Source organism: Oenanthe melanoleuca, chromosome 2 (assembly GCF_029582105.1).
Source record: "Oenanthe melanoleuca isolate GR-GAL-2019-014 chromosome 2, OMel1.0, whole genome shotgun sequence".
In the NCBI taxonomy this organism is placed as follows: Eukaryota; Metazoa; Chordata; class Aves; order Passeriformes; family Muscicapidae; genus Oenanthe; species Oenanthe melanoleuca.
This window is the reverse complement of record NC_079335.1, coordinates 127,199,326-127,225,950: the sequence shown is the minus strand read 5'-3', so window position 1 is coordinate 127,225,950 and position 26,625 is coordinate 127,199,326. Positions and strand designations below refer to the sequence as shown.

At 37.8% G+C, this 26,625-nt stretch overlaps 1 protein-coding gene across 1 annotated transcript in view; it reads left to right on the top strand.

The window, feature by feature from the left end:
• ZNF804B (zinc finger protein 804B) overlaps positions 1 to 26,625 on the top strand; it is a 219,785-nt gene that overhangs the window by 171,498 nt on the left and 21,662 nt on the right. Inside the window, exon 2 of the mRNA XM_056484807.1 lies at positions 21,863 to 22,006. Coding sequence (XP_056340782.1) covers positions 21,863 to 22,006 — 144 coding nt within the window. The remainder of the gene's footprint in view (positions 1 to 21,862; positions 22,007 to 26,625) is intronic.

Below are 26,625 nucleotides of genomic sequence, written 5' to 3'. Positions count from 1 at the left end.
CAGCCCTATTTTGAAAAATGTAGCAACATGGAAGCATTCAGTTTATTGATCCTGTCTCTCCATTACCCTTTCTCATCAGTCCTTCTTTCTCTGCATCATAAGCAGTGAGGCAGATAAAGACAGTGTCAGAAACATTCATAATAATTCTGAGACCAAATCCTGTGCAACAGAAGAGATATTGCCAGTGGAGGTTTTTGGGGGGGTTTTTGGGGTTTTATTTTATTTTATTTTATTTTGTTTTGTTTTGTTTTGTTTTGTTTTGTTTTTGTTGTTGTCTTGGTTTTTTTGTTTGTTTGTTTTTTTGTTGGAACCTTTTTGTGTTCTGAAATGCAGATTTTTTTAATTATAATCTTTATATTAAAATGATCTTCATTTTAGTACGTGCATTCTACAAGTAAAAATACTTTTACCAGCAAGACCAGTGAGTTTTTCTCTCTCCCTACCTCCCACCAGTGTAATGCTCAATTCAGTGATGTAAGGGAGATAGGGAGGTAGGATAGACACTGTGAGCAGCCTAGATAAATTCTCCTTGCATGATTTTACAATTAAGTCTACTTTGCTGGATTTATGAACCAGAAAGCAGAATGGGCTCTTTAAAGGGCTCTCACTAGCTGCATGCTAGTTTTGCAGTCTGCTGTTGGAAATAAACTTATACTTTCACCAAGTTGTTTGCCCAGATGTGCTAAAGAGAGCAGAGAAAGTATAAAAATTAGAACCCAACAGTAAGGAAATGCTCATAAAAAGCATCTGAAGAAGAACTGTCCCAGTCATGATGTAGAGGCAGAATATTCCTGTCTTGGAATCATCCGGAAGGAAAAACGAAACCTCATGAGGAAGGTAGGGAAAATGCTTGAAGGTGCCAGGATCACAAAGGATTAAATTAAAAAGCATGATAATATTCAGAAATTTAAAAAATTACTGAGTCAGTAACTTCCCATTTCTTTGGTGCTTTCAGTACATTTCAGTCACTCCCTTTTTAGAATTAGATCATTTATATTCTCTCCAGATTTAGCAAATCTCTACCTATTTTATGACTGAATTACCCTCTGTTTGCTAACTGAACTTTTTTCCCCAGGATATGTTATTTACCCTTTTTTGCTGTTGTTGTTGTTCCAAATAGAACTTTTTACATTGAAATTTTGCTCCTGCCTCCTGGTATTATTTTGGGGTTTTTTTTCATAATCTTTCTAATGTTCTACAAATGTGTCTATGTAGTATTTCTGAAGATATGAGAAATTAGTGGGGCCCAGCAAATTAATAGCACTAATGAATTATTATAAAAGTTATGTAGAGCTCCATTTGCCACAGACCACTGAAAGGCTGAGACAAAAGATTTGTCAGTGTTTAAAGCCTTTGGTAGAACCAGTTTTGGAAATGCTGAAGCCAGTGCTACTTCACAGTTGGAAGCCTGAATTCTGAATATATGTCCCTATTGAAGCATGGGATGAAGAAATCTTTAGGTTCTCAGATTGTTTTCAACTCCATGTAACAATATTTGATTTTTGGCAGAGGAAGCAGAGGTTGATTTTCATTCAGAACACAGTTACATAAAGAACACTAAAGATAGCATGTCTAGTATTAATCTCTAAACCTATCTATCTATCTATCTATCTATCTATCTATCTATCTATCTATCTATCTATCATCTATCTATCTATCTCTCTATTTTCTTAACATTTTATATTTTCAAAAGTAGTCTCATTTTTTTTTGTTGTATGTCATTTTTTATGAAAAAAAGAGAAAGAGTTTTTAGAGAAAGAGAAGAGTTTTTAGAATGTATTTGAACAAAATATTACACACCAAGAGAGGGTAGAGTTAAAAAAAAATGAACTGTCACACTTCTTTCTTGTTATTAAAAAAGGAAATTTGACAATGTTGTTTTGAGCAGTCAAGGTGGCCAGGACTTTAGCTGTCCATGCAGACTTCTTAGAGTAATGCATATGGAATTGATTTTATCTGGGCTATTGTACATAGTAACTCAAAATTACCTGCCCAAAGAGTAATCACTCTCTTCATTTCTGCTCTGCTTGCAAGTATTCACAGAGGAAAATTGCAGGTATGCTGTGTGATTATATAGCACACACTGAACTCTGGCATCCCTCAAACAGTTCAACAGACCTTCATGAAATATCAGTAAAACCTGTAATTTGTTAAAAGTCCATTATCTTCTTTTAACCAAAAAACCCCATGGCTAGAATATAGCCACACCAACAAATTTATCCTTACAAACAAAAATTCTGAAGAGTTCCTTTTTATTATCATTTACTTTACCATAATAGTGATAGAACATTACAAGTACCTACTCGTCCTGAATTAACAGCAGGAGTTCTGGACTTTCTGATGAAAAATAACTTGCAGAACCAGCTTTCCACATTATTTGAACACTGATGGGGTCACACTGGTCATTCTCCTTTAATCTAACATAAAAGGGAATTGCATGTGTAGGACCAGCTGCAGAATAAGTGTCGTCCCTCACCCATTGTTGGGTTGACAGTTCCATCATCCCCAGGGAAAAGGTCTGTCAAGGGACATCCCACCTGGGAAGAGATGCTTGGTCTCTACTGATGTTAGAAAATTCAAAGTAAAAAATGACCTAGAAATTAGGATTTTTAAAAAAAAATAAAGAAGATGGGGTTTTTTCCCCTATTCACTGGATAGTCAGAGAAGTTAAAAGGGTAGTGCAAGAAAAAGTTTTCACTAGCATGCTTTACTAGGAATACAGGCACCTGCAACCTAACACAGAAGAGGGTTTGAAGTTATTAAAGTTTGGGAGTCAAAAAATGAAAAGGTCTCCAAATTCATGTCCTAATCTGATGGAATTGACCTCTTTCTCTTGCCAGCAGAAAAGATTTGAAAAGGTCTCAGTTTTTCCCTTTGCAGTAAGCACTGGATCCACATTTCCAAATTACATTCATCTCCAGACTGAAACATCTAGAAATATCTGTTCCCTAGAACCGGGCTCTTGGCAGGATTCAGTTGCCTGAGCTTCCTCATCTGGTGACATTTTCCAATGCCCAAGGATTTTCCATCTGCTTCCCAGACAACTCTTCTGGAAAAGTGTGAGTCTTGAGTGGACTCCAGTGCATCAAACAACCCTGTAGGGATGCACTGATACCACAGGAATCTCAAAAGGAAGTAGAAATCTCACATTAAGCATTTGGCCAACACACCATGTAGTCTAGAGAGCAGCTCATGTTGCCCTGAAGGGGATCCTGAGTGCAGGGCTTCCCACAGCCCATACTCTGCTGACAAGATGTTAGATGCACTCACCTTTGAGAGCATGGAAGGTGAAAGCTGCTGCTCAGGTGGCAGAGAGGATCTGAAGCACACTGATGCTCTGACAGAGCAGGACTGAGCACATATCAGGCAGCTGTGAATGTGTGTGGGCAGCAGAACCAGCCCCAGCACTCGACTCAGTGCAACAGCAGAGTCTGGACAGTGCACGTTCACACACCTGCCCCCAGGTGACATAGGAAGTTAATGCCTTTCCAAAGCCTGCACTAGTGACCACACAAGTTTGTGCTCAGTAGGACTATCTTGTTAAAGTCATCTTCTCTTACTCAGCTGCAAGTAATTCTTTGGCAGTCCATGGGAGCAATCATTCTTACAGTGCTCTGTGTCACTGCTCTTAGGAAAACTTTTCTTGGAGCTGGAAATGAGAACACCCTCCAGGATAATGGGAAACTGAGTGTGGAAATGTTCTGTGGGTGCCAGAGGTCAGCATCTGTTTTCTAGCTTTTCTTGCCCTGGTATTGAATCTGCAGTTGGATCTTTTTGTGCCTAAACCGAGCAAGCTAATGGAACCATGCAAGTTTACTGCTGTGCAAATAGCAGGAGACTACAGACTGATAATGTACTGCAGCATGATTCTCTGTGGCCTTGGAAAAATATAAAGATACAATTCAAAGCTGATGATGACATTTTATTGGTAGAAGCTTTTATAAAGAGGTAGATGTTCTTATAACTAAATTAAGTCTGTGCTGTATCACCTATCCATGGTATGTGTGGCACACCATTATTTACATCAGAATTCACCCCAGGCAAAACAACATCTAGTAAAAATTCATTCCTATAACTAGGGTAAAACTAGTGTTATACTACCAACCAAATGTCTACTGCAGCACTGCTCCAAGCAAGAAAACACTACAGGAACAAATGGGAAACCTAAAAAATTCTCATTTACTATAGGCTGATGTTGTATGTAGGGTATACGAGAAGGACAGGGACTGTAAGAGTGAGTCCAGGGGAGGGACACAGGAATGGTCAGAGCACTGCACACTTCTGTGAAAAGGAGTTGGGATTGTTCAGCTTGGAGAAGGTTCCAGGGACAACATATAGAACATACCAGTACCTAAAGGGGGATTCAAGAAAGGATGTAATGTTTAGAAAAGGGCCAATGGCTTTACCTGAGAGAGGATAGGTTTGAATTAGATTTAGATAATAGGGGGAAATTCTTTAAAGTGAGGGTGGTGAGACACTGGAACAGGTTGTGTTGGGAAGTTGTGGATGCCCTATCCCTGACAGTGTCAAGGTTGGATGGGACTTTGGCAGCCTGGTCTAGTGGAAGGTGTCCCTGTCCACAGCAGGGAATTGGAATGGTGTGATCTCTAGGGTCACTTCCAGCCCAAAAGCCCAAATTCTGTGACACAATGAGCCTTGTATATAGCATATCTAGCTTATACTCTGTACACTGTGAAGCTAACTAAGGACAGAAAGCATAATTTGGTTAAGAAGGATTCTGCCTCTAAATGGTTCTTTGTATTGAATCATTTCAAAATCCACCTGAATCACTTCAAAATCCACCTGGCAGTACAAATTTCCTGACTGCCTCCAAGCCAGGTTGCCAGCTTTGGACTGCAGGAAAGCACTTGCCCATAGCAAGCCAAAGTGTCCTCCTGCATAGAGACATCCTGTGCTGGGGAGATTAAACCCTGAGGAAAATCTTTTGAACATTTCTAAAAATAACATCTCTCTTCTTATTCTTCTCTGCCAAAACAAATTACTAGTCTTTTCCCTATGTAAAGACTCCAATAGCATTGCTATTGGGAACTCAGATGCTCTGAATCTGAAATCCACCCAATAAATCCAATAAAGAAAACCACAGAGAGGCAAAAAAGCAGGTGTTATTCTAATATACTTCAGGCACATGGCCAGGCAACTTTCATGTAGTCACACGGAGATGGACAAGATGACCTGGACTCTATGTCTTTTCTTCTCTATCAAAAATTGCTATGGTTCTATAATTACATCAAACAAAATCATGCTTTTTTCATAGTGCAAGTGGTGCCAAAAGTCATCAGTATGGAAAGGCAGGACATTTAAACCACTCAACCAGGTGAAGTCAGGCACTGATATTATTTTCCTGAGTGCTGATAGTGGCTGCTCAGCTAATCTGGTTCGTAGACTGCTTTGCTATATTGTAATGATATTTGCACCCCTGGAAGACAGCCACACACTATTGAAATGATGCTTGATAATGTTGCTGTACCAGTTCCACTTCAATTGACCTGACTGCAGTGTTATCAAAATGTTCAGTTTATAGATCCTAAGCTATATTTGTGTCTCTTGATGGAAAAGAAAAATCAGCCCCTAAACACAGAGACTTATTGTGTAAGTTAGAGATTATTCTTCTCTTGAGTGCAAGAGGGGAAAAATTCACTTTGGGGGCTCACATTATTTTCAGTGCTATTTTAAAGCTACAGGCTGTTAATGACTGTCCTTCACTTCTACACAGAGCAGCCCCAGTGTTTGACCCCATCTTCTTGACAGGATGAATGCAGTGTGGACTATGGAGTGAGCTTTTTAAACACAACTCAGCAAGCTATTGTTCCTATTTTTAACATAAACCCCTGAAATCCAGAAAGGTAGAGAGAAGTCTAACAACCCAACTGTCACCCAAGGAAGAAGTGTACAATACAATATGTTTACAAATTCCCCATTTGTATGGGGGCATTTGTATGCAGAAAAACCTTTGTGCTCTACTGAGATCAGGTGAGCCAGGGCCAAACATGGTAGAGAATCTGGTGGGGGGAATTACAAAGGGGGATCTGTTCTGACTACCATGGAGCCAGGACTTGTCTTCATGGACAAGTAATTCCATTTAGTAGGAGTGGATCTGTGTACTGAAAGGGCTGGTTTTGAGACACCTACACCAACCTTTTTCAGACATTTTGCTTTGGACAAGATTTAGGATGCTCACTAGGAGCATGGTCCCCACTACAGAGGTGGCTGGAGGGTGTTTGCAGGGTGAAATGTTAGTCTGCACCTTTATGTTCCCATTGTGGTTGAGGCACATTTAGCATGTGCCCTGAGCAGTTCTTTTGCTGCTGCAGTTTTCCTTGAAAGAAAGCCAGCTGCACATAAAGCTGCTTTGTGAACCAAGCCAACCTGCAGGAAAGGAGAAGGTTTTTGGGTTTGCTTCAGAAGATTCCTACTGCTCTGATCCAAAATATTAAGGAAGAGGTGGGCACATTCCCTGAAGAGCCCCTGCTTGGCACCTCATTTTTTTTTATTTTATTATTATAAATAGGTTTAAAAAGTAAATAGCCCGAAATTTAGATATTTTAAGTTTCTCAAGCCTGCACCACAATTAATTTCATTTTGCTTTCAGAATCTCAAATCTTTTGTATGAAGTGCCCTGGCTGAACTACAGATGGTGTTATACCAGAGCAATGATTCCACTGTACTTAAACACAAGGTTCCAGAATCTGTTAAGAGCATGTGAGCAGCTTTTGTGATCCTAGAGTCCAACCAGCCCCATATGTCCTCGACAGCTGAAGGGACTAGAAGAAAGAAGCCTTATTTCAATGAAACCAAGGGGAATGCAAACATGGAAGCCACTGTTGTGCATGAGTTTTCAGAATTCCCTTCAGATTGTTTTGCATGACTTTGCAAACAAAAGGGAAAATAAGTTTAAACTCCACTTAAAGCTGTGGCTAATTCAGACAAGCTCCAGCCTTTGCCTTTCCTCCAATAGCTTTTGATTATTTATTTTTTTTTTAATCTGAACACTGACACTCATTGTAATTGGAATTCAACCCAGTGCAGAACACTAGTCAAGCTCCTAAATTTTGCTCAAGGCAGGGCAGAGATTCATAAGTAGGTTTTCTCTGCAGGGTAGAATTTATTCCAAAATTAGATGCCAGTGTCACATCACTACATTTCAGGGCTATACAGATAATTACCAAAAGCTGGATCTGAGCAGAAATGAAGTAACTTCAGAAAATGTCTTGGTGGGCAATTAGTGTTTAAGCAAAAAAAAAAAAAAAATCCAGATTTCTTTTTTTTTTTTTTTTTTAAGTTTGATAGATGATAAATTTTCTGGGCAGGAGTATAATTTCTGAATTAAATAATGCCCGAAGTGGGCTGGGTTTATGCCTGCTGTATGAATATCTTGTTTGCTTTGTCACTTTAATTTTCCATTATTTTATTGTATGCTGACTACTTTTTTTGTTTATTGAAAATATAAGCATGACATTAATTTCATTATCCTATTCTGCATGCAAGCATGTACTACATTTGCAAATGAAGTGGTAAGGAGAAGCAAATTCAGTAAGAGGGTTTATTATGCATGCATAACCAAGCAATTGCTTGTTTTAGAACAGTACATCTTGAACAGTTGTGATAAGGATTGCCAGGATTTAACTATGACTTTTATGAATAGAAATTTTAAAGAACTATCTACTGAAGAAAGTACTTTAGTTCATGGACCTCTGCATGTTTTATCTTAAGTAGCAGCCAAAATAGTTATATTTATTATTAGACCAAGTTAAAATCTGGAACAGAGAAACTAGGGAAAAATGTATTATTAAAAGATTAACTTGTCATAAACTCCCATTATTGTAAGTAGCCCCTCTTTTATGGCATCTTCAGTAAAAATGAAACAAACTGAAAAAAAGACATTTCTCAACATTACCCATAAAATCAAAAATTATGAAAACCATATTTTTTTACATTTAAAATAATACAAATACTCATTCCTATTAAATTTGCACTCTGCTGTAAATGTCAAGATATTAAAACTATACAGGAAGCCATGGCACTATATGTTTACTTGGAGTGATTTGTGAAAATACAGGTTATTAGGAGAGCCAAATTGGTAGCAGGGAGAGTAACAATAATAATAATAATAAAATAATAATAAAAGAGTATAATGTTGAACCATTATTTAGATTTAGTGATGCCAAATTTTTATCACTTATATACAATAATATCCTATATCAATTAAAATATTAATAACATAGTAAAAAATCTAGTAATGTAATATTAACATTAATTTGATATTATATAGAGCATATTTGCATCATTATTTTACTACTGTTGCAATAGTATAGTAATGTGATGTATGTACCACATATATTAGATGGAACTATGAAATAGATTTGAAGTTATGCTACACATACTATGCTGCAGACACTAAACAGAAAAATGTTGAAGAATGCTTATCAACATGCTGAGGTTTCTTTTCAGATAGATAATTAGCATGAAGATTTTCTTTCCATCGTCTTCCAAGGCTATATTTTTCCCTTGTACATTTCCTCTGGTACTTGGTAATTTGTTCCTTTATGTTCCAATCCTTGTCACATTTTTCCATGCTTTCTAGATATCTTCAGTCACTAAAATTAATGAAGATGTAGTCATGCTGTTCATTGGGCTGAGGCTGGAATATGAGGTGCTATTTCTGGCACAGCCACAAACCCATAGGCAAATCTTATTCCTGTCATTCAGTGCTTGCTTTCACTTTCTCCATGGTGCTGGAAGCATAAAGTGTTGTACTGAACTCCTTTGTCCTCCTGGTGATTAGAAAAGGGACATGAATAAATGTAGCATCACGTTCCCAAATTGAGCAGAAAATTCACCTTTTAGTAGGCAAGACATGAAAGGAAGGCCAAGTTTGCAAGGAACTGTTTAGCTACTTTAGAAAGGCATCCCAATTCCTGAGGAAGGACACATAAAGGCCCATTTTTTCTCATGTTTTTCCAAATGATATCACATTCAACATGCTGGATTTACTCTGGGCTCACAAGAAACAGCTGAGATGGTCAATGCAGCCCTACAGGTTCCAGGAAGGTATACAAGTATATATTGCAGGTGTACTAGTAAAGGTGAGCATGATGAGGCCAAAGTCCTGGCACTGTACTCATTGTGGAAGACAGCCAAGCTTCAGAATGATGTGTTAAATAATAAATATAAGTTTATGCAACCGTATGACAAATTGTCTTAAAGATGAAGACACAGGTGACCATATATATCACATATGGATATAATTGGGTTTTTTTTATTTCTCTCTGTTAAACATATAGAGCAAAATTAAGGCAAAACTTGTCAGAGTTATTCTTCTAGAACAGGATAAGTATTTTGAATATATGGAAATATCTTGTACTGAATTCATAACTGTAATTTTCTGTATAGAGGTCACTGAATACGACTAAATGTCTAGCATTTAGGAGCTGTGTTCCTCTCAAATGGGGAAAAAGTAAATTTTGAGGCTAGCAGTAACTGCTATGAAGTTTGAATCTCACTTGATCACACCTGTCATGATGCAAATGAAGTCCTGATTGCTTTTAAATTACTACAGACAACTTCCTGAATAAACTAGTCAAAGCCCTAATGAATAGAGTCAGAACTTTTGCTTTTAGAAATTTCCCTTGGTATAGTATTTATATTAAAAAGGGTGGAGACTATCTCTAAATACAGGTAATGAGACCTGACAAAAATATTATTCCCTGTACATTTCTACAGTGTACTTGTGTTATTCCCCACATCTGTGGGACATGGTTGTGAATACTTGTGCTAGTGAGAGCACATGTCCCATCAGAAATCTTTTGATATTAGTGTGAGCCAGCTCAGAACAATCCAGCTACACATTAATACATCACATCCCATAATGCCTGATTTCCTTTTGGGTCTTCCAGACACTCTATTGACAGTGGAGTGAAAAGCTGTTCAGGGATCAAAGTTAAGTGCACTAGACCCAAACCACCAGACATGAAAATGCACTAGAGCAGGTTGCTTTGAACCAAAATGTAAGCAGTGAAGTGTCAATGGCATGGATACAAAATAATGAGGTTTAGAAACTGTGGCAATAAAAGTTTGTGCTGAAGGCAAGTAATTATAAGAAAAACACCATATGACATCATTCCCCCAGGCTTATTAATATAATTGCTATTCCAAGTTGTTGGGGTTTATTCTGCCCATCCACATTAATTCTTTGTTAAACTTTTCATTCATATTCTAAATACCAACTCAATCACAGTTACCCAGTAGTTTATTAATTGCATTCAGATTGATTATGGGCTCATGCATGACTTTACAGGAATCACTGAGTGTGGTCCCCAGACCCTCTTGTGCAATTCAGTGAATTCTCAATGCACTAGAGCACTGTGTTTCTGCAAGAATCATAGAGTCATATAATACCTCGAGTTTGAAGGGGCCCAGAAGGATGATGAAGCCTGACTCCCTGCCCTTTTCAGGACTATGACCATATGACTGAGTGTTCAGATGAAAATGCTGTTCCTTTGCTTCTGCTTTCATACAAACAGTTATGTAACCAAGTATCATTCCAGTGAAGCCACTGGCAAACAATTGAGATTAAATTCAAGTTTTTGGTTTGTTGCATTTTAGTTAAGAACAGACAGTTTACTATGTAGGTTTCAAATACTGGAAGGAAAGGTCTCATCATTAATTCATTGATTCATCTATTTTAATTAGATCAAGAGTTAGAGAGCTTACACACTTGTATTAATATTCATTAAGGAAATTCACCACTACCTAATAAGATTGTGCATTGTTTCATGATACAAATGGTTGGACTAACAGGTTATAAAAATCAAAGTTAGGAACGACTTCTATTCACTTATGTTGCATTAAAATCATAAAACATTCAACACAGAATTACAGTTTAAAAATAAAGAAGAATCCAGAGAGTCTGTAATGGATATAATTCAGTCACTTCTTCTTCAAGACTCATTTGTTGGAAATGTGACACAGTAAGGCAAGAAATTTAATGATGGTATGCTTAGAGCTGGAAACTCCCTATTTGTATTTATAATAGGTGATGGTGAAGCCAGAAGTGTTCTTTCAAGACATGCTAGCCTGGCTCATTTTTCTGAAATCCAGCACCTCTACATTGCCCTGTGTTCAGTAAATTCGTGGGATTAATGGGCACCCCAGGAGAGCTCATTTTACAGCATCAAGCAGCAATCAGCTGCTTGAGTTGTTGTCTCAGGAAGCCTCAGGTCTCCACAGCAGCACTAGAAGTGCTCATTACATCTGGGTAACATATTCCCAACCAAGTACTTGTGACAGGATTAGCTCTATCTTATATAGTTTATTCATTTGAGGGAAGATAAGGATGGATCATCTTTTATTTGTTCAACAAAGTATCTGTTTAAGATCTCTTGTGTCCCAGAAATGGATATTTTATTATAAATTGCATGATACATGATACAGTTCCTTTCCTAATACCAACAGTCATACATGATGAATTCAACAGCACCATAGATGTCTGCTATCAATTTTGTAACATATTAGTATTTTACTCACAAAATACCACAGCAGGAAAAAGAATGTAGTCTTTTAAACAGCTATTTTCCTTTTCCACATCTTGATTTGTCTGGGTTTTTTTCAAATCTGTCTCTATAAGAATGTGCTCACCCTCTTCTCCTATTAATTTTAATAGTATCAGTAAACCCCTCTTGATTTAAATTGTATCTTCCTTTTTGTTTGTTTTCCCATTTATTATGCTTGCTGTAGCTGGATATTACAGTCTCATTAGAATCAGTTTCAAAGCTTCCACTGAGTCCAGCCATGCTGGGCCATGCTAGAGCCTGGCTGGAGATGGAGGCAGCTACAGCTGGGGCTTGTTGCAGCCCCTGGGAAGGCACTTCCCAAGACAGGAGGATAGGGGGGAGCATTTTAGGCCAACATTTTCTGATAGCCCTTCATGCTCTTTTTGCAACATGTCCTTAACCTGGGTGACAGCACAGAAAAAGAAGATGGCAAATGGCACAACATATCACAGATGATTGTGAGCATGGGGGTTTCTCCACATCCTCATGAAGGCCAGGAATTTACTCTAAAGCTGTATTCTGGCCAGTTATGTTTTCTATGAATAAATAATCAAAATTATTGCAGACTTACAGGTGATTAATGAAGATCACTACCAATTATACAGCCTGGTAAACACAGAAACTGGCAGGAGGGACCAGGATCCTCTGTCTTGGGTTTTAATATTAAGGAAAGGAAGGACCAGAAGAAAAAGAGGGCAAGAGAATAAAGATGTGAAGTCATGCAGGATCATCTGTAAATTGAACGGGATACCATGGGATGTAGATTCTGTCATGTACCCCTGGAGTGACTGTACACTGAGCATGAAAACTGAAGAGAACCACTTGGCACCTGGATAATGGGACTCCTTCCAGGCAGTTATTTCCTGCATCATGGTTGAAGAATATGGGATGACAGAGAGTTTAACTTTGGAAATTGCCATAAGGATGTCATTAATTTACAAGTTGAGTGTCCAGTTGTGTTAAAAATCTATTAATTTTAATTGCCTTGTGTGCTGCAGGGTGAATTTCAAGCCATAGGCACTTGGCTAAAACAGAGATAGAAAAAGTATTCCTTCCTTCCTTCCTTCCTTCCCTCCTTCCTTCCCTCCTTCCTTCCCTCCTTCCTTCCTTCCTTCCTTCCTTCCTTCCTTCCTTCCTTCCTTCCTTCCTTCCTTCCTTCCTTCCATGCAAAGCTAAGGTCCAGAAATACCCTGATTTCTGCTTAAAAACTTGTCATCAAATGCTACAAAATGCAACAATGATGGAGTATCTTACAGATGTGTTTTAAGTGAAGGTGAATGATATAAATATACTTAAAATATATGATTAATGCTTACCCTGTAAGACATTTTCTGAAGTAGATTGCAAATATACATAATATAAGAAATAAATTGACCAATCTAGATTTACTAATAGTATATTAGTATTTAATCATAAAATTAAAAATTATTCTCTGGTGCTATGAGCAAAGAAATCCACTGATATTAGATATATTGCATCATTTATGATATTGAATAAGTCTACAAGAACTGATTTTAATATTGCAGTATCTGGAAAGAAAGGGTCCAACAAAGTTAAAAGAGAGAGATTTAAATGTTTAATGCTATTGTTATTAAAGACTATAAAGTGCTATCTGATATGGTTAGCCTGTATTTTGTGAAAAAGGCACTTAATAAAAATGGTTCTAACAGCCATAAATGAGTTGTGTGGTAACTATTATTATGCTCACATCAAATACTTGTTTCCTACACAATTTCCTAAACAATGATCAAAATCATTGTTGAAAAGTACTTTTAGCTAGCTCAAATATGAAAGACACTACATATAAGTTATATATACATGTGCTTTATAGAAGAAGCATTTAGGTCAAAATGTACAAAGATCTTTAAAAAATGTCAAGTACATTTAGTCTGAAAAGAGGTGACAGACAAAGAAACACATCACATCACTCCATTAAATGCAGTGCTAGAACACACACTGTACTCTAAAGATCACAAGTGGAAAAGCAAGAATGGCAAGACATAAATGGAGGACTAACTCTTCAGATTAATTGATAATACCTCACTCATGAGAAAAGGAGCAAAAGAAATGATCACCTGAGAGGAGGAGAGAGAAAGGAGTATGAATCAGTGAACAAATTGAAGGAATTGACTTTGAATAGAGGCAGAAAAAAATGTCACAATCAGATTCACTGAAGGACTCACATTTGTGCAGAGAAGTGGGACTACAAGGAAAAAAATGATTTTTTTTTCTTCTTCTTCTCCATAGCAGGAACAGTTCTGTCCAACTTAAAAAAGCCATTTCTATTCTACCTACATTTTTCCACAGTCATATTGATATGTAAGATCAGTGAACCATAGCTGCAGAGGAGTTGGAAATATATTGAGATCTTCTATAATTTTTATCTTTTTAATCCTACCCACAAAGCTCTTAAAATTTTCTTTTAAATGCCTGGAATATAATTCTAAGTGTATGAAACCCACATCTGTTTCCAGTTACCCCAGGAATTGTTTCAGCCTCTACCACCAGCAGTGTTGACAGTCCTGATGCCCTTTGTGTTCTCAGGCTGTCCTTGAGTCATATTTCTTCATCTTCTTAGGGCTGTTGCTCTAGTTACTGAATTGCAACAATTTTTTTTTGTTCTTTAATGGCAGTGTTTGTATTTTGAAATTGTTCTTTAATGACTTTATGCTTGGAAACTCTTTCAAAGACATAAGTCAAATGCTAATGCTAGCATTAATATAGGGCATAGATTAGCAATGAGGCCCAGAGATAAAAATCAAGCAGCAAGACATTAATCATTTAGCAGATTTGGTGTATCTCTAGATTTTCCTAGATCTTCAAATCAAATTTAGTCATCAAATCACATCATATATTCCTCCTCATAAATATATCTGCTTCATCTTAAAATGACACCTGCAACTTCAATGTGAAAGTTATCCTTAAGTCTTTTCCACTGATAATGAGTAACCTTATGTATTCCAGCCTAAATATATTGCAGCATTTATATATATCATTTATGCCTGAGTGTATTTCCCAGTGTATTTGGAAATTGTGTATTTGTTGCATTCAATTTAATTTCTTTTTTTAATCTTCATTTCAGTAGTTGGCTAATACAGGGGAGGAGATGCTTTATCACCTCCTGTTACAATTGGGGCTGTCCTCACTCAGGTGCAGGACCTTCCATTTGGCATTGTTGAACCTCATGAGGTTGTTGAGCTTGTCCAGCTCTCCCTGGATGGCATCCCATCCCTCAGGCAAGTCAACCCCACCCCTGAGCTTCCTGTCATCTGCACACCTTCTGCAGGTGACTTCATCCCACTGTGTCATCTGTGATGTTCATCAGCAGAATTGCTCCTAATTTGGACCTGTGGGGACACTACTCATCTCTGATCTCCATTTTACTCCTTGATTTTCTCAAATTGTTCTTTCTTTCCATTTATGTTATTTCCACTCCATTTTTAATATCCTCTTTAAGCTGGCTTTATCCCAGAACTCTTATTTCTGCACTGCATGCAATTCCAGGCAGTTTTTCCTCAGATAAATAAATTATATATTGATAATTATTCTGTCATGCTTTAACCCCAGTTGAAAACTAAACTACCATGAAGAAAATTAACTTTATCCCAGTCAAAACATACATACATACTTCCTTTTAGATATTTCCCTCTGCAATATAAAATTATGTAAATGCTCAAATTTTATTAATTGTATATTTTTCCAAAAATTAAACTGAATACATATAATTTTGTGTGTAACTCACAGTTAGGTACCAAATTACCTTTTCAGGTCAACTCTTGATCACATTTTCAGAAAACTAATGCATGCAGCTCCTTCAATTCCACTGGTTTCTGAAAATGAGGAGAAAAATGTTGAATCACATTGGGATGTCTGAAAAATGCCCTATTATATCCACAACAAAGAGTTTTAGCAGTTTTATGCTCCACTTATAATGAGTTGAAAATGAGTATAGAAAATCTCAAAGTTCAATTCCTTTAGAAAGTTACCAGAAGAAACCATGTGTCTTAGAAAATAAAAGATTTTCTGAAGATCTGACTAGGTCTGCTCATCTTCTTTTGAATTCTTCTGTCTGATAAGGTTTGTTCCAATCAGCAGTGATGATTTTGATAGTAAATAGATTAATAATTGTTTTACATGTCCTATTATTCCCAGCAGGGCTGTACTCTGAGAGACATATAGGAGCTGCTAAAAGCATTGCACTTCTCAGCATTCTAGCAGCAAATGGATGTGCATATGATTGAAAATGTTGCAGTAATTGGCTGAGTGTGAAAAATATGAAGATGTATTTATTTGCAGAAGTTAGGTGTTGCCCTCTGTGAGTCAGCTGAGAATGGCAGCATTTACTGCCTCTGAAGAAAAAAATCCTGTGCACTAGATTGCTCTGTAAATCCTCAGTGTAGATCCTGCAGTGGCAGAAACTATGCATTGAGTTTTCAGGGTGCAGAATGGCAGAACCCGTGTGAGATAAATGAAAATGTTCTGTACTGCCAGCTATTGCAGCTGAACAAATCAGTTGCTTTTTATTCTATCTCCACAGCTAAACTTTCCCTAGGAAAGTCTTCATGTAAGATAACAGCCTTCTCCAGAGAGGAAAAAAAAAAAAAGAGAGCTTTCAGGGAAAAGTTCATTAATTTTAACCAGCCTGATGTTCAGTTACATATCTTAATAACAGGACATTTTTGTGGCACTCAAGTCTCACACTGCACACAAGTACTTTGATTACTTCCTGCATTCTATCACCTGCCTGCTGAGTTTTAAAGATCTTTTAAAATCTAGCTCACTCTAGCTGCAGAAGAAAATATATAAGGACATAAAAATTATGTGCAGATATCCCTAAAACTGATGAATTTGGAAGGTGTGCTGAAGGAGCACTCAAAATGAAGGTTCTACAACTGCTGTTTCTACACATCTATGGAAACATTTGAACACCCAGAGATGTTCTCTGCCAGCCTGAGCAGTTCTATATATTTCCTTCAAAAACGTTATTTGCTAGTGCTCACAGTAATGATCCAATGAAAATATTAATTACAGATTGAGGTCTAGTTTGCCTAAGTTAGGCATGTAATTTACTTTAAAACCCCTTATCCCCACACTTCTGCTCAAAGTTCTCTCAAGTACGTCTATATCTTTCTGGAATTGTGGGAAGCAAACTGTCCCAAAGGTTTCATCTACACTTTGGTCTTCCCCAAAAAGCAAATACTCCCCAGGGCAAACTGTCCATGTTGCCCTAAGTATCCCCAAGTCTGTCTGGTGCTATTAGGTGTAATTATTAAATTTGTTTTTATTTCAGTCTGTATGAAGAGGTGTAAGTGCTATGTTACACCACTGCTGGGGTAGTTGTTGTGTGACATGATGCTGCATGTGTTTTTATGGCTTGCAAGAGTTGCTTTTTTAGAGAAAAATCATTTGGGTTTTCATAAGACTGTACAGGGCATGGAGAGGTCGGTGGTGTCTCATCTTTGCTGCCTGTAGAGTGTGGTCCCTGCACTGAATGTTATTCTGGAGCTGCAATCATTTTTATCTCAAAGGGAACTATGAAATGAAAAAGCCTGAGAATGAGCTATCACACATGGACAGGGAATGACAGAGGGCCAGACTCTAGAAGCCAAGTTATTTGCTAGTGTAGATGTACCAAATAGTATTTTACAGCTGACATTTCACCAATACTGAATCAAGTGGAATAATTACCCTCAGCATCTTACTTATAAGAGTACTATTAACATGTCAGAATGTGATTTGCCTTGACTTTCATTGTTGACTTTCATTTGATTTTCTTCTACTCCTTCTCTTGGACCTTTTTCCTTCCATTTGCATTTACTCAGCTATTCCCAATCTTGTATTGATGAATGTGATTTTTCCCTCCAAAGTGCAGCTCTTGACACACATCTTGCTGAATCTTATCTTGCTGATTTAAGATCATATCTGAAAAATATTACAGTAATTTTGAATCTTGATCCTGGTCCCTAAAGCATTTGTATGCCCTGTGCTGTTAATTAATATCATTCATAGATTTCATACATAATCACAATTCATTTTGTCACCTAAATCACTAATGAAAATATGTTTGAAATTATTCATGTGCTAATTCATGTGCTTATATTTGTCCAATTTCTCCTTTAACCTCTAGCCTGAGAATCCCCAAGAGGCACTTTGGTAGTTGCTTAAGTATTTAAAACTTGCATTCATATCTAATCTGGTTCACACAATTATATTTAAGCTACCAAACTCTGATTGCTTATGTCCCAGAAGAGGGAGAAGTCTGGTACTTACTGAGCTCTGCATTAATGTGAGTTAGCCCTTCTGTCACTAATTTTGCATTCCAATTTAGAAATAGGTAATCAAAAGCAGGCTAATGATGCTGCATTTTTCTCATATTCTATTACAAGCACCGTGCATTTACTCCACTATATTTATAGAAATCCAGGGATTTGTAGAAAATTGCATCTCTAAGTTTTATTGTATCAAGTGACCTACTTTTCACCTTAGTACATTTGAACACTCAGATATATTTACTGTCAGTTACTGAGACAAGAATTGTGGTATTGTTTTCTCTGGATCAGCATCCTTTAATGGCCATGCAGTCTATTAAATATCTATTACAGACTCTGGATTTAATAAATGGTTTCTAATTGACTAGATGTCAGTGGCAACATTCAAGAAAACTCAGTTACATGGGATTTTTCATTGATTTCCCCTATATTAGAAAATGAAATGTCAGCTACCATTAATTGCATTTTCACAATACGAATCATACTGCAAAAGTAGCTGCTAAGTGAAAGCATTTCTAGCCTAACATGCTAGAAAAGTATTTTTTTTTTAATTAACCCAATATATAAACAATTATTACAGTTATGTGTCTCTGTGGGTCAAACTGATGTGAATGCAATTACAATCTATAATATGGAAGCATTTTGGAGCTTCTAGAAAAAATGCATTCAGAGACATATTTTGAGCCTGTTTATCCTCATACACTGCACTGAGTGCACCCAGCAGCACAGAAGTTGGTTAATCCATGGTTTCTGGAATGGCACCACTGTTGTCCATGACTCAAGTACAGAACTGTTAACTTCCATTGTATTACAATTGTACACATGTCTAGCCAGGCTTTGTGCCATTACTCAGGAGGGCATGATCCAGAATAAAGTTTATGAGACTGTGACACATATATTCCCTACCACAGAAGATCCACAGTTCAAAGTGTGTTGGTGCATCTTTCCTGCCTGCCTGCCTGTGTCTGCATTTGTGTGATCAGACCACCATAATCATGTTTGCTTTCTGCAGGTGTAACTCCATGGATTTTCTTTCATCTGATCACATCTATCATGCCAGACCATCACTCTGTACAATCCTAATGAGATGATATTGGAAGTCTGGATGTGAAAATTCATTTGACTATGCACAATTACCTTAGTGCTAGAAGTTCTTAGACTTTGTAGGGAAAGAAAAATCCATGACCTTTCTAAAGTATGTGATGTGGCATTCAATTTCCCTGCATCTGATTGATAAGCAAGCAGGAAGTTACATCTTTTGCCATGGTAGACAAGCATAATTAAGCAATAAGGCAATGGAGGTAGTCATGATTATCTTAGGATGCACCTGGGAGCTGCCTTGTTGCTATTTTAAAACATCTTTATGTGAAGGGAACTGTATTAATTTCTGCTGAGAAAGATAAACTTGCAGTTTGGAATGCTCACAAGCAGCAGTTTCAGTTGTGCTTTACAGAGTGATGTGGTGTGTTCACCCAAACAATTAGACTTCTCCTTCAGCAGAAGGAAAGATGGAGCAGGTTGTAAACATTTTATTGACAGTTCAGAGAGAAAAAAAAAAAATTAAAAAATGGAAAAAAAAAAAAAAAAGGGAAAAAAAAAAAAAAACGGAAACAGCCTCTCCTCCAAGGTAATTATGCTTTGGCTGGCTTCCAGTGTGTGCAAAAGTTACATTTTTACCAGTTTAGAATAAAAATATGTTGCCTCCAACACTTGATTTTCAGGGAAGACGTCTCTGCATAATTAATGCTATTGCATCCACATTCTAATTTATGCATTTTAATTATATCAAAGGCCTGGTGAATAATTAATGCTAGCAAAACAATGGGTCTGAAGCATAAGCTGAAAAGTATCACTTTTTAATGGGCTCTGTAAATTTAAATAACTAATGAAAGCTATTTAACTATTTGATTGTGAGAATATTTCTCCCTGATACAATCAAGGATTAACTACCGTAATTGAGCAGACTCTCAAGTGGAGAAATGTTAGCTCAGGTTAGTTGTTTTCTGAGTGTGCTATGATGTATTGATCCACTTGAGCTATATGCTTCCAGGAAAGAGATTTATTTGCATGTCTCCCCTCTGGGAGGAACTGGCATGTCATTGGTATCACCTATAATATGTAAAATCAAAATTCTGGGCATAGTGTTCCCCTTTGACTTCCTGTCTTCAAGTAGGTCAGTTCATGCAAGTTTCATAGGGAGATTTAGAATTGAATCTAAAGAAATACAAAATGGAATTTATTATCTTTGAGTTCAGCAATCTAAGAATTAAGGATGTAGGCCAGGTAAGTAATTTAGAGGCTTGCAGTGGTCAGAGAGAGATAGAACCTCTGGAGAATTTAATCTCATCCTAAAATGGGTTTTTGAAATAGATGGGATTAATAACCATTTGGCAATGTCTAGCATTTTTCTATTTCTTACAGAAGAAGCTTATGATACTGTCTTACCCATACACTTAACTTCTAGACAGCCAAGTTTAGATGAAGTTAATCTCACCAACAAAGGCAGACTCCAAAACTATGGTGTAAAAAAAGACCTGCTCACAGCAGTCTGAGGGTGTGAAGACCAGGGCAAAACAGAAGAGCTCACAGCACAGAGCTGAGCAAAATTGAGTGTTTCACACTGACAGCCAGCCTTGGGTGCTTGGCCAAGTCTCAGATCTGAATCATGTCAGTCATTTAGAAAGTCCCTCCCCCTCTGAAGGGCCCAAAATGTACATTTTTATTAATCTGCCATACCAAACACCATCCTCCACCTGCTCTGCTCCCTGGAGCAGTGCTGGGCAATGGGATGTGCTGGGAACAGGCTGTCCCAGATGTGCTGCATGTCCTGGATTTCGTGTGCTCTGAGTTTGTCACACAGAGTGGTGACAGCATGTGGACAGCAGACAACACTGATTGCATAGCATGGGAAAAAAAAACACCTAACTGCATAGCATGGAAAGCCTGGCAGCAGAAAGTACTCATTTCTTTGGGAGAGTAAAATGGTACAGCAAATGATGAATTACTGCAATCCCTGGCAATATATTACATACACTCAAGAAATATCAGCTTGTCAATGTGAATATAAAATGAATAGCTTCTACCAACTTTTTTGTTCTTGTTTTCCATATCAGAAGTTTGCAATTTAATGCAAAAGGTTTAAGAAAGTGTCATAATAATAACAACAGTATAATGAAGGACTTTTAAAAGAAATAAGATTGACAGAGGCTGCTGCCAATTTTGCATATCAGGCCCTTTATTTAAGTGCATTAATTTGAGCTCAGTGACTTTTGGCTCCTATGCTTGAGTTTTTCTCTTTTTACCTAGTATTATGTATTGAACTGAACTGTTTGACTCCATAGCCCTCACTTGTGTCACTGGGAAGGTACTGAAGGCAGACATGCAGGAATGTATGTATTTTCCCAGTTTTCAGCTGTGTTTGCATGAGCCTGGACATGTGCCCTCCTCAGTGGTTGTGTCAGACAGGCAAGAGTAACTTTTAGTTTGGTTGGGCAGGGTGGTGTGTCCCTTCATGCAGGTGTCAGGAAGAACAGAAAAGGTTCTTGCAAAAGTGCCTCTGCTCCAGGGAAATCTCATCCAGCCACAGCAATCTGCTGCCTGGCCCCAGTGAATATTTCATAGAAGTCAAAAAGCTGAACACAAAAGAAATTGTGTCACAGCACCAGATTAAACTAGTTTATTTCTAGTGAGCAATAGTACCTGCAAGAGCTATTGGGGCAGGTGTCAGAGTTAACAGGGCAGCACTGGGGGCTGTTCCCTGCTCAGCTTTCCTGGGCAGAATCCTGATGACATCCCCTGCACCCCACTCCTCTCTGCTTTTCTTACTGCAGAACCTACAATGGGTAGTAAGAACAAATCCCCAGGACACACAGCTCTTTTATGGAATCCTGTTAAAGCCCAAAGCCTCCTTGGCACTTTGGGGAAGGATGTGGTGCTGCAGCTCCCGTGCTGGCAGTGAGGCTGTTGGGAAGAGCAGGAGCTGACGTGCCAGGTGAAGTGCCTCCCTGTGCTCTGCCTTTGCAGGACCCTGCTGAGAAGGAGAAAGCTGCAGCCAAGGCCCTGGAGGACGTGAAGGCAAACTTCTACTGTGAACTGTGTGACAAGCAGTACCACAAGCACCAGGAATTTGACAACCACATCAATTCTTATGACCACGCTCACAAGCAGGTAAAGCTGATAAATGTCTTGCGTGTTGTGACTGTCTCTCTTCCCTCCTCATTGATTGTGGGAGGTTTCTAAACTCACCCAAGTAGAAGACAATTCATCATTTGGTGTTTTCAACTTTACAATGCTACTTTCCACTAAAATATTCATTTTTATCACAATTTCTTTTAAGCTACTCTGACTGAAAGACCTCCAGCTGTAGTTTTAGATACATGCTTAATATCAATGTCTGGACTTAATTTGATATATTTAAATGTGGAATTGCTTAAAAGCCACAAGCAGGGGAAAAGATCTCTTCCTCAAATGACCTCTTTTGACCCTCCCAGTCACAGAAAAGCCTCTATTCTTCATGCTTTTACAATAAGGATATGACCATGCTGTTTCAAGCTGGTTGTGCTATTTCAAGGGCAGAAAAGTATTTTTTTTTTTTTTTAAGAAAACCCACCTGTTTCTGAAGTTAAAATCTATTTCTCATAATGTTTCTCAGGTGAAATACATTTTGTCTTGTCCCCAGAACACAGATATAAAACAATCCCTAATGAGATGTTGGATTCCTGGAAAAAGATAATAAATAGTAATTTTTTATCACTTTTTTTATCAATTTTATCATATTTGTATGTGGTAGGTATATTCTACCCATATGTGCCTATTAACTTTATTTCCTGCATCCCAGTTTTTCCTCCAATTTTAGCAAAATCCATGTTTCAGTTGGCAATATGAAAGGAAAATGCAATCAGTTCATATAAACACTTCAGAATTTAAAGAAAATGGATTGCACAGGAGTGAACATTTCTGAAATGAGGGGCCACAGCTGCTGACCTGCCTGCTGAGCACATGTAACTGGATTCCACAGATGGATCTTTTCCTCCTGTTTCTGCTAGTGCTTGCATTAAGTGCTCGTGTGTCTCATGTATCCAAGTTGCAAGGGAATTTGTGTCCTCTGTGTGATCACACTTGTGAGTTCACAGGGGTAGGAGCTGCCCCAAAAACATGTGAAACCATTAGAAGTTGCAGGCATTTCTGGCAGAGGATTAGAAATTATAATGTTGGATAAAATGAGCCACACTAAAGGCAAAACCCCTCTCTCTCCCTGAAAGCAATCTTATTGTCTTCTGCAGTATCTCAGAGGAGGTAAATCACCCTGGAATTTTCTGTGTGCATCTATCACAGCACTTCATTTAAAAACTGCCTGAGGTTTGCCCACTTATCAGATGCTGAACCATCCTGCTGAAGCATCCCAGTCAGCTACCCATGGGTAATAATGGGACTTTTTTGTCCCATCACTCCCAAACCAGAGATGTGCATTTATGTATTAAATCAAAAGCAATTCCTCTCATCACCATTCCATTAATTAATCCATAAAAATGTTTATAAAAACACAAAACAAATGCTTTTCCAGATTCTAAACCTGTGACTCTAACTCCAATAAATCCCCATTTGCTGCACAAAAGATTTTTTCACCCTTCAGCTGTTTTTTATTTTTTTTTAAGTCATCAGAAATGCATCTGACCTCAAATGGAGCCATTTGTGCTCTTTCTCTTCACACACTTCCCCTGCAAAAAGCAGTTTATGCTAAATCAAACAGCCTGCTTCATGCACCAGCTATGATTGGGCTGTTGGGCAGGGGAGGTTTTGGCGGGATTCTGTTATAAAAGGGCTTGTTTAAGCAATAAAACTCTTCTTAATTTTCAGATAAATTTACTGCTTTAAAAGCTGCCAGACATAGTGCTAGAAGCTAAGGGTCTGCACAGAAATGCACGACACAGACAGAATATCAACTGGCCGTGCAAGCTCACCTCATCCTGCCCTTTCAGATGCAGCTCAGAAGCTCAGTTAGTGCAGGATTAGCTGGCTACCCTCCTGATGTGACAGGCTAATTCACTCTCTTCTCCCCTCTCACTTCTTACCTGGCCAGCCTGGGCTGGGAAAAGCTTTAGCTTGTCTCTAGGAATAGTGTAGGTGTACCCTTTTCTCTGACTTTTATAGTCAGTCACAGAAAAGCCTCCACTCTCCATGCTTTTGTTAGTGTAATCTTAAAAAAGAAGAAGAAAAAAGTTAATTTATGGTTTCCTGTGGGTTTAGTTAGCTTGGTTGCAAAATGTTTATTCTGGAAGGAGCATTAGCCACTACAAGAGCTTCTTCCTCTGAAGGTATGTTTCCTGTTTCCCAGCAGTAATTTGAGGGTAGCTTTATTAATCTGTATGGATATGTTCTAAACATCATTCTTCTAAAGGAGAGTAAATTAAAACGAGACACTCTTTGCACCTCAGTAACAATACAGTATAGTCCTCCCATGTGATTTCCCATTCAAATGCTACTACTTCACAATTTGTATTAAAGTGGCAATGATGTTTGGAGAAGATAGAAAGGCAGGAAAAAGGATATTGCACTGAGTGCTTAATCATGTCTTTTGTTTGCCTTCCAGAGGAAACAGATTTTATTAAAAGAATTGTGGCTTTAATTTCCACATAATCATAAAATTAATTTTGTGATCCATTTTTAATATTATTTTATTTTGTGATCCATTGTCATAGATGATTTTGACCAGTTGTTATAGCAGGCAGTGCTGAGCCCTGGACCTGTCAGTTGGTGCCATTGCCCTCCCTCTCCTTAGAGGCTGAAAAATGTTATGATGATAGTCTGGCCTTGTTTGCATAAATGGCCTTTCTGCTGTCTTTCTGTGTCAGATTATTCTAGAGCAGTATACTCAGAAATACTTTGTCTCTCTCTGCTATGTGCCTTCAAATTTATAGACACAAAAATATGATGTATTGTGTAGATATATGCATAAAATTTTGACAGACCATCAAAGATCAATGCCTACATCCTCATTATCATCTAACACTGTAACAATCCTGGAGAGTTCTAATATTATTTATCTATTTTTGAGTTACATTGACTCACTATTAAGGAATTCTTATTCCTTTGGTTGTCTTGTCAGCATTAGTCCCAACATTTTCCCTGACACAATACAATAAATTTTCATTGATATTACCAGCTATTGGAAATTAATTTCTCCCAGCACAGTGTTGGATAAAGTAAATACAGAAAATCTGTCTGATGGAAGTTTGCACTCCCACCCAGCTTCACCTGAGCCCTCTGTTGTTAAACCTGATCCTTAACAAGGCTGGGCAGGGGTGTGGGTGACTTTCCTGGGAGAATCTAATCTTCCATCACCATACAGCCCTGTGCATACATCTCTCATTGGCCCACCACATATCAGCTATCCCACTAGAATTCACAGCTTTTTACTTTGTGTTTTTTCCTATGACTTTGTAAAGTCTGGGGCAGCAGTCACAAGGAGCAGCCATTTGATAAATCTGCAGTTTCTCTCCTCAAGCATCCAGGTGAAGGACACTTGCTCTCTCTTGCCCTCTGCATTCTCTGCAGCAAAAGTTAACTGCATCAGAACAGAGTCCTTGGCTCTGCCAAAGCCATCTGAGCACTGACAAGCACAAGGACCCCGGTGTGAATTCACTCAAAAGTGATCAGGGTATAGGTATATAGATAACCAAGATAGGCTGCTACTGAAAATGCAATATAGGTGAGAGTAGGCTGAGCTGAAAATAATATATAAGTGCAGCTATTTTTGACCAGGTTGTGCCTTTTTAAAATGAAGCCAAACTTGAGCAGAAATATCTATTTGGTTGACATTATTAAATGGATCTTTTAATCACTCCAGTTCATGCACAGTGTTCATTCATTCAGTTAACATGGAAGTAGTTGGAGCTGCAAATTTTTTGTCAGCAATCAGGAAGGCTTTTAGATGTCAGCAAATGAGAAAATCACAAATCTGTTCCATGTACTTCAATGTAATAATTGTGAGGATGATAATAGTAATAATAGGTATAAGCAGTAAAGAAAAACAAGACTGTATTGCCATCTTGGGGTTTCTGATGACAAAGCAAGTATTCAGTTTTGTTGTCAAAATTTAACCATACAGTTAAATTCTCTCATGAAAAAAAATACACAAACTAACAAAAACCTTTAAAAAGCACCCCACAATATAAATTTTAGTGTCCTTGAAGCAGACAGTACTGAGTAAGTGACCAGAAGTTTCAGTCTAGTCTAGTTTACATGCACATACCTGTATTTTAGTATTTACATCCATGCATACTAGCATTTGGTTATATTTTGGCATGAGAGCCTGATTTAGTGTGTACAGCTGTTGGCACTTACTGATAAGCCTTTATGGTGCTTGTGGATTTAAACTCTAATTCAGGCAGAGATTTATCTCCTGTTAAACATCAAAGCTAGCAAATATGCTTACATTTTAGCCAGCATTGCTGCTGCCACCCAGAAACACACTGATAAGTTAACTCAGAGAAAGCTCCAGGAATGAGTGGAAATGCTGAGGTCTTGTTAGTTCATCTTGAGGGTGTTTTTCCAGCATCTCCATGTTTATTGGAGGAAAAGTAAGTCTATGCTCCAAAGCAACTTTGATGTACAAAAATTGTTATATGTGTGCAATTTTAGAGGGCTTAAAATTAGATCTAGTCCTGAAAACTGTGAACTTTCTAAGAAATAGCCTTACAAGCAAAAGAAATTTCCCTCAGAAAGAAATAAAAATATTTTAATTCATAAAATGAAGCATATGTTTTACAAGAGAGGGGTGTTAGAGA